Raw genomic sequence first — 9,020 nt, 5'->3', positions numbered from 1 at the left:
CTCTTTGATGCTGACAGAAGACCTCTCCACATATCATGCTGTTAAAAATTCCAGTCAATGTAAAAGGCAAAACATTAAGACTTGGGAATGCAGGGTTAATGTCTTTGGACTCTCAGGCAGGAAGAGTTAAGAAAAGAGGGCTGCATACAGAAGTGGGCACTTCTTGCTCCAAGAAGGAGGGGCTCTGCATGTGGGCAGTGCTACTCAGAAGGGTGCTCATGACAACACTGCCCCAAATTGCAAAAATAAAAGCAAAGAAATCCATCCTGGGCAGTATCATAGACTAAACAGTGTCGTCTCAAAATTCGGATGTTTAAGTTCTAAAGTTAAATAAGGTTATATAGGTAGGCCCCAACCCAATATAACCAGTGTCCTTATAAGAGATCAGGATACAGACTGGTACAAAGGGACAACCATGTGAGGACATAGGGAGAAGATAGTCATCACAAGTCAGGGAGGGTCTCAGGAGAAACCAACCCTGTAGACTTCTAGCCTCCAGAACTCAAGAACTGAGTTCTTTCCAGGGTACTGATGCAGCCCACCCCACTGCCTTGATGGTGGCACTGCTGAGCCCTGCTCAGTGGATGCTTGCTCTTTTCAAGGCTGAGTATCCTGCCCCACCCCACCCCACGGGAGGACTTGATGCTCTTATCCCTTGGAATTCAGGTATGGCTTAGTGGCTTCTCTGGCCACAGTAACGAAAAGAGCAGTGACAGTCTCTTGTGGTCTTCTGTGGTCTTTCCGCTACCTCTGTGGTCGTGAAGAAACATATCCAGTGGGGTTCCTTTCAGCACAGGTCCCTAAAGATACTCCAAAGGGCAGAGGGTGCCCAAGCTGATCTGTGACAGACGGGTGGCTGAGATGTTGAAGGTTTTTGTTACTGCAGCACGACCTGGCATCTCTTGACTCACACAACAGGATAATAGCTATTTAGCTCTTTCTTTACCACTGGACTTTTGGGCTATTCCCAGTTCTGCTGTTAATGCAGTGAGGCCTACTAGGCAGTCACTAGAGCTCAGGCCACTGCACAGGCATTACCTCATTCAACCCTCCCACTGTCTTGTGAAGATGAACTACTGTAACAGCTCAGAGAGGTTGGGTGACGCCAAGGACCCTCAGCTTGCAAGTGGAAGAGGCAAGGTGTGACCAAGCTCAAGTCCATGCTCTGAAGCCCCACACTGCAGAATGAGCAACGAATCTGCACACTATCAAGTGGTCATAGTCTGTGTGCTGAGAAATGTATGTGAGGGAATCACAGTATTTGATACTCCCACCAACAGCATGAAAAAGTGTTTCTCCGTATCTTCAGCAATCCTAGGTGTCTGAAACTTTTAAAGTCCTGGAATCATAGGCAGGAAAAAAATTCACTCTGTAGTAATAATTTTTTAAATGTTTAAATCTTTAATCCATCTGGAGTATAGGCTGGTATAGAGTGAAGTATGTATCCAGTTTTACTATTTTCCAGATAGCTAACCACTTGTTCCAATTCCTTGTACGGAGTTTATTAGAGTCCATTAATTTGAAACGTAACACTTCTAGCATGAACTAAATTCCTTATTTATTTGGGTTTATTCCAAAGTTCTCTATTCTCCTGTTCATCCATCCACACGAACATCCAAGCACCTTCATTATGGCAGCTTTATAAAATGTTCAGTATCTCGCAGGACCTTTTCCTCAGTACTTCCAGTGCTATAATTTTCCTTGGAGATAGGTTCTTTAAAAACCCTTCCACAGAGTCCACTATGTCCCATCTTTAGGAAATAAAATCTGTGGGTATTTCCAAGAGAGTGAGGGACAGACACGATGATCTGCAAGGTAGGCCCCAGCACCTCAGCCTGCCCCTGAGCCCATCCAGCAAACCCTGCCAAACCGTGCCACTCCCAAGAGCACCCTACTCCAGTTAGCCCACTTGTGTGGAGAGCCAGGAGTGGCAAATGACTCAAGGTCCTTCTCTCCTGGCCCTCTGTGTTCCGGCTCCCGTACAGAGCACAGTGAGAAAGCAGCTAGGTCATGGCATCTGCCAAAAGGAAAGGCGAAACATCAGCTGTCACTTTGCAACACCACATGCACTGCCTGTGTTGAAGGCCAGGCCAGAGCCCTCCCAACCTCTCCTGATCCCCGCTGCAAACACCCAGGAATGGGCAACTTTGCCATCACCGCTGAGGCCCCACCTTCCTCTACTTTCCTTTGTGACGAGAGCCCAACCACAATAGGATCCATTCTCCAAATTAAAAAGCAGGTCATCTGGGCTCTTCTCAAATCCTTTCAGGCCTGCCTGGGCACAGCTGACTCTCAAGAGAGGTATGTCAGACTATAACTCAAGTCCACAGGAGCTGCCTGGAGCCTGAAGGAGGAAAGGCCTCAATAGGACAGGGGTTTGGAAGGGAAAATGGTGATCTTGAGCTGAAGAAATTCACACTAGGTCCACTAAACAGACAGGAAAGGAAGTCTGTGCAGAGGCCAGTGACATGGTGGGGGTGTTAGCTGAGCTGTCTGTCTCAGAGAGCAGCTCTAGATTCTACTGCCAGAGCCATCTTACCAGATTAAATGAGGGCCCTTCTGATACTGCTAATGATATCAGATCCACAGGCAGGCCAAGCCACAGCTAAGGGAGGTAGTGGGGAGCAGAGACCTGTGCCTGCAAAAGGAGGGCCTGGATGTGAACAGCAGCAGAGGGGTAGTAGTAGGACCCCACACAGAAGCATTAGGGTTAGGCTAGGATGGCCAGGGATTTTCCACACCTGATTAGAATCAAGACAGCACATTGATTTCTTCCCTCACCTTGTTTTGCTTTTAGGGTTATATTAGCTTCCCACCTATTTCCAAGATTTGAAACTTTTACTTACAAGGTATCTATGCCTTAAAATAACGTACACATAAAACTATATGAACCCAGAGCCTTTTTAAGTGAGTTATTAAATAAAACAATGTCTATTTCATTTAAAATTTTTACCAGATGTTTGACTATTACTGTTTTTCCTAAAATAATTAGTTTTAGTTGCAGTGAACATTTCCCCTTATTTTTTCCTACTTTCCAGGAAGGTGTTCTTTTGCTGTTTTGTTTCCACAACTGTAAAACTGAAAGGAGCTTGAAATTCTTGCCTAACCACAGATGCGCTGTACCAATCCTGTGTTAAATTTGGCTTGAGGGAGCTTCGAGCTCAGCTCTCATTATTAGAAAACTTATCCTTGTGCAGAACAGGTCTTTCTTCATTCCAATCCTCTGGGCCCCAGGGACCTCACAGCCCAGGTCTGCTGCCTGCTTCTCACTTCACCTCTGGCTCACACAGCTCTGGAGAAGCCAGTTTTCAAGGCCACACTCCACCTGCCAAACCTTCCACTCCCACTCACTTCAGCCCAACTCCTTCAACGAGATCTTTGGATCCTCAAAGCCCCCAGTGGAAACCACACCTGCAAATATGACCTGGGGCACTCGCTGTTGAGACCTAGCCTCTATTCCTGATAGAATGGGCACCGCGCTCCTGCCAACAGAACAAGGACTCTGCTTCTCAGCAGCCACCACACCACAGGCTCAGCTATGAATCCAACACACATTTAATGAGCACCAGTTGTATACTAGGGACACAAAACCAACTAAGATGGAACCCCTGCCCTAGAGGCTCACAGTCTACCCAGAGACACAAGTCATGTAGTGTTGGGGTTTTCACTGAACCAGCAATGTGTAAGAGCAGGCAGAAGACAGGGACTGCTAAAGACAGAAAGTGAGAGGGCAGCATGGGCAAAGGCACTGAGATGTAAAAACTTATGCCACCTTCTGAAGGAAACCAAATGTGACCAGAATTTAACATACAGAAGGGGAAATACGTGGACCACAGCTGAGACTGAAAGGGGGCTTACATCCCACTTTCCTGCATCCGAGCCTTCTCAGCTGGCCAGGACGGCTGATAAATCCACAGGGAAGCATCTTTCTCTGCCAAGATACCATCCCACCCACTCAGCAATGAAGTGGCCTTTCTCTATGCAGCCCTCCTTAAATTCCTGCCCAGAGGACAGAGGTCATAAGGAGCAAAGATAGGGGTGGGGACCAAAGCAAAGACCATCCAGGGACCAGATCCAAACAGGGCTGGCATGGCAGATCTGGTCCAGTTGCAGCCAGCACTGTAGCGGGGTCTTGTGTGTGCATGGGTGGGTGGGGTCTACAACAATAGTGCAAATATCTGATGGGGCCTGATCTACAAAACTCTGTCCAACTAGTGGGAACGAGTCCAGCTGAGATGGTATGCCCTGGGCAAGTGTGGAGATGCTGCAGACAGCCCAGTGGGAAGCAGCCTTTGGGGGAGTTGGAGGATGAAGGACACAGGGCAGAAGCCAATGTTCTGCTGTGGTTGATGGAAGTGGCAGATGTAAAGAGTTGTTTGTATTCAAGACAGGACAGAGCCCAAACAAGTGCACCTCCTGCCCAGCAACAGGGCAAGCGCACAAAGCAACATCTGACAGGGCTATGTCTAGAATCATCTGGCAATGCCACTCTGTCCTGATGGGGGTCCATGGGGCTCCTCGGCTACATAGGCCACTTCATCGTGAGGGGCACTGCTATACCTGCCAGGACTGTTCAGAATCCAGGGCTACAGAGTGGAGAACAGGAGCAAATGGTGGCTCTCCTGGGCTATCCGGGGTGTCCACTGCCTCCTAAGGGTTACCTAAAGATGCTTCCTTGTCTCCTTCTGTCTCAGAAACCGCTTCCTCTGTCTTCTGGGGTTCTGGACCCCCTGGGCAAGCTGCATCTGGTTTCTGGGCAAGCGTGTTAGAAGATTCTGAAAGTACAGGGACAAGTTTGGGGGCCACCACCTATGGCTGGGAAAAGGCTGGCCCCATCAGACCAGGATCAGCACTGCATGCAGAACTAGACAGGGCAGGGGGCTCCATGAACTCAGGGCTTGCCTCCCTGGCCAGCTGGTGCTCAGGCAGAGCATTTCTGGATGTGGAGTTGGAACTAGAAATAGTAGGGGTAGCCAGAGTGGCTGGAACAGGCCTGGGTGGAGCACCCATGTTGAGTGTCAGGGCCTCTGAGAACCTAGCTAAGTACTGCCTCACCATAGGCAGCTGCGGGGCCACTGGTGGCTGGCTCAAGGCCGGGAACAAAGGGCAGGGCACTGCGGCACGGTCCTCAGTGAAAATGTTCGGGTCTTGAATAACCTCCTCAAGATTCTGGCAAAATAGCTCATAATCGTCGGGCAGGGGTAGGTCCCTGTTGAGGTAGGGGGCTGCCCACACCCAAGAGCTCGGCCTGTCAAATGTCCCAGGATCTCACAAATGTGGCTGAGGTTGTCTTGGTAGTGCTCAAAGCAGAAAGACATGTAATAACCCAGCTGAGCCAAAAAGAGGTCCAGCAGCCATGGGGAACTATTAAAGGTGCCTAGGTCTGAGCCTGGCACCCAGTGAAAGTCTACCCTGAGAGGCCGTGGACATGCGTATAGCAGGGGGACCCCTTTCTGTGGGCTCACCGCTGAGAGCATCACTCACTGTGCTCTTCTGCTCCATGGTTGTGGGACACCCAGGGTCCCCACAGCAGAGTCGCTCAATCCAGGGATCCACTGGGGGGCATATGCAGCTCCAGAAGAGGCCCAGTCTATCTGCTGCCAAGGATGTGCCTTGGCGTAATTAGCTGCTGCCTGGATGGGATTAAGAGGACCCTGCCATCCGCGCCGGCCCTGGGGCATGCTGGGATTTGGAGAGGGGCTGCTGCACCAAGTATACCAACTAAGAGAAGGAAAGGGAAACAGGAAGAAGAGATGGTGCAGGGGGAAGGGTGGTCAGAAGTGACACTCAAGACAAAACAGGACAGAGATGGGCTAGAGAGAGGTGTGGCAAACCCCGGTGTTCCAGGCAAGTGCTGAGGGTCAGGGGAGCTGCCAGCTGCGGCCTCAGGAGAGCTGAGAAGAGTTGATGGGACTGTCAGACGCAGGTCACCATCCAAGGCAATCTGTCCAAAAACAAGGTGGGGAAGACCAGAAACTAGGCCCAACCATCAACATCAGGCTGCAAGAGGCAACAAGCAGGCAAACCCTAGGTAACCCGCTAGGAGCTCTAAGTGGAAGGAGGGCTTGGGCGGTTTGAGAAGACAGGCAAATGCCACCTGTCAGGCAAGATGTGATGGCAGATGCTGTCAGTACCAGGAGAAGGAAAGGGGGCCAGACTGGAACCCCATGGACTTCATTGGACAGGCCAGCTATCAGGGAATTTCAGGAGAACGACAGTGGCAACTTTTACTGAGTGCTCTATCCATGCCAAACAGTGACCCCCCTCATGAGGTTGGTACTCTTATGGTCCCTGAGGCAGAGTTGTGAGTGAAGTCACTTGTCTGTGGCGGATGCAACTGAATCTGGCTCTCAACCAAACTCTTAAGCGCCAACTTCCCTACGCCAATTAGGAACTACGCTTCAGTCTGCTAAGGAGTCTCCTAGCCACCCAAAACATTGTTACCGTTAAGTACACAGATGGTGTCATAAGATTATTTTACATCACAGCACCAGGAGCATGGTGGATGCTACCTATATGCCGGACGGAAGAGCGAGGCCCCACTATTCTGTGCCCTTCAGCCTTCCTCCAATGCTTTCCAGAATCGCCTCACCAATCAAAGAGCACAGCCTGCAGGCAATGCCACACACACCCTGAACGCCACCTCCCTGCTTCCCCGTTCCTATCAATAGCCCAGCAACTATGATCTCCTAAGTTTAATCCCACTTGCTGTGTCTTCCTTCATCTCCCCAAAGTCACTCCTGCAAATGGCCTGGACAGCAAAGATCACCAACCCTGAGCAGTCCAAAGAGCCCCAAAGTGGGAAAGGAGGATGCAACCATCAGCAGGTACAGTACTTGTCCAGTGCAAGGAGCCCTCTCCCTGGGCTCTCACACTGCCCAGCCTGAGTCACCTCCCAGTCTCTGCAAAGGAAGTCCACTCATGGCCTCCACAGAACTGTCCGCTTCACCCCTCCTTGTGCAATTTTCCCCAAAACTCCTCCACTCATACCCTAATGCTCCATCAACTCACACCTATGGGCACCACAGCTTGCACACACCTATGTGTTTATCTACTCCCGTCTCTACTCACTGTTTCTTGGAGAAACAGTGAGTTTCTCCAAGGAAGCACAGCTTTGTTGATCTTTCTGCCCAACACCTCCCAGGGTGGCCTGAAACACTCAAAACTGCCAAGGCTACAGGCACCTACCACCGCCACAAGCATTCTGAAACCGCTCAGATACATCACCTACTCTGGGGGTGCGGTCTTCCACCTGAAAGCCCTTCCCGTCCTAACACAAGGAAAGAATAAGCTATACGGCCTGCCAGCAGCAGTGGCCCAAGGGGCAGCACGTGAATGGAGTACACTCAAAGTCCAGTCCAGTCCCTCATTGAGCTCTGAAAAGCAATGACCACATCCCACCTCCTACCACCAAATCTGAGATTAGCTACCAGGCCGCCCGCAAAGACTACATCCCATGCGCAGGAGCCAGTGCACTACCCAGGTCTCTGACCTCCCTTTCTCACAGTCCCGACCTCCCATCCCCACTCACAAAACTGCCGCTCATCGGCATGCCTGTGTGCTCCCAGCAGCCTCAAGGAGAAGGCTCCTCTGCGCCAAATAGTCCCTTCCCCACCCCCACGCTTGAGCGTGAACCTTCCTAAGCTTGGGCCTGACTTGTGAGAGAACCTTGTCTCAGTCTATTGGTGTCTCTCGTTTCTCCCCATCCCTGCCTGGCACTGAGGAATCTGGGCCCTTCTCCTGGACTGGACAGCGAGCGCTCTATCAAGGAGCAAGTAGCGCGGCACACAAACACTTGCCTCCGCAAAGCCAAAGGCAGCACCTGGAACGCTGGAGCGCCCTCTGCTCCAAGGAGACCCAGGGGCCCCTGCAGTAGAATAACTTGCCCAAAGCCTCACAGCAAGTGCCTCCACTTCAGGACAGACTACTGCACCACTCCTCCCGCAACCGCCATGCAGGGAACTGCGGGGATATGAGCTCACAAGCCCCACCGCAAGAAGCTGCCGACCCACCTGCGGCTACGCGAGGAGCCCGCGAAAAGGGTCCACGGGTCTGCGGCCAGAGACCTTGCGGACGCTTCTCCCTCCGATGGCGAGTCTAAATGCCACCTAGAAAGTGGAGAATAAGATCGGCCGCCGTGAGGCGAGGAGGGGTGCGACCTCCAGAGACGGCGGGAACCGCCCAAAATTGACTCCAGGCATTCCGCCCCCGCCCCCAGCCCCCGGCGCGGACTGATAAACTGAGGCCCAATGGCCAGAAGAACAGCGGGAACCCAGTCCAGAGGCTCCGAGCGCCTCTCCGCGGATGGGGATTTGGAAAGGGATGGAAGGCGGAGCCCCACCGCCGGTCAACTAGGTTCTCGGCGCCCCACTGACCCTCCAGCCGAAGACAGCAAGTCCCACTCCACGCAGCGCGGCTCCCAGAGCCCGACCGCATCACGCAGCCACACCCCCTGCGTTTACGCGGCCGCCGCGTACGTTCCCGCGCCGGCTCTTGGCCCACCCCACGCTGGACTCCCTACGAGTCGCGCCTGCGCCGTACGCCGTGGGGCCGCGGCCGCGCAGGCGCTTCCTGGTCCTGCCAGCGCGGCAGCACCGCGCGGGAGGTGATGGGAACTCGCTCAGCCCGGTGCCGCGCCAAGTGCCACGAGAGCAGACGGGGCTGCGTGCGCAGGCGCGGGGCGATCGGAGGGGGCGGTGTCGCGCGGACGGGGAACGCTCTAGGGCTGAGGACTGAAGAGTTAGCAGGAGCGGCTTCGGCGCCCACCCGGATCCCGTAGAGATGGAGGATCTGATGCTACCGCAGCCCAGGGTTCCTGCCCTTAAGTCAGCTGGGCACTGGGAGTTGCGGGCATCAGGGAGTGTTTGGGCGTAGAGGGGCAGCAGAGCTCCCCTGGAAAATCTCCCATCATCCAGTGCCCCATACTCAGAACTTAGAGCCTGGTTCTACATACTTTACATCTCAGAGCAGGAGGGCGGGGCAGGGCTGACCCCAAGGACCTTCCACCTGCGTGCTACCAA

General features: G+C 52.7%; 2 protein-coding genes across 8 annotated transcripts in view; both read right to left on the bottom strand.

The window, feature by feature from the left end:
- Positions 1-8,498, bottom strand: part of GNB1L (G protein subunit beta 1 like) — a 53,420-nt gene extending 44,922 nt beyond the window's left edge. For 2 of the 7 annotated variants that reach the window (XM_011367189.2, XM_023534697.1), the window contains exons 1-2: positions 8,432-8,498; positions 8,013-8,108 (exon numbers count right to left, since the gene is read on the bottom strand). In XM_011367189.2, coding sequence (XP_011365491.1) covers positions 8,013-8,108; positions 8,432-8,436 — 101 coding nt within the window. In that variant the 5' untranslated portion in view covers positions 8,437-8,498. Of the gene's footprint in view, positions 1-4,560; positions 4,773-5,834; positions 5,936-8,012; positions 8,109-8,375 lie in introns of those variants that run through there. The other 5 variants (XM_011367193.2, XM_023534696.1, XM_023534695.1 and 2 more) reach the window with 5 other exon arrangements.
- Positions 3,538-5,706, bottom strand: RTL10 (retrotransposon Gag like 10). Its single transcript, XM_023534692.1, is given in 4 exon segments — positions 3,538-5,238; positions 5,241-5,427; positions 5,429-5,558; positions 5,561-5,706. Coding segments are annotated over 4 exon segments (1,122 nt in total). The 5' UTR covers positions 5,682-5,706; the 3' UTR covers positions 3,538-4,554.
- Positions 8,499-9,020: the final 522 nt, after the last annotated feature.

This window comes from Pteropus vampyrus, unplaced genomic scaffold, assembly GCF_000151845.1.
Source record: "Pteropus vampyrus isolate Shadow unplaced genomic scaffold, Pvam_2.0 Scaffold130, whole genome shotgun sequence".
In the NCBI taxonomy this organism is placed as follows: domain Eukaryota; kingdom Metazoa; phylum Chordata; class Mammalia; order Chiroptera; family Pteropodidae; genus Pteropus; species Pteropus vampyrus.
This window is presented reverse-complemented; position numbering and strand designations above follow the sequence as displayed.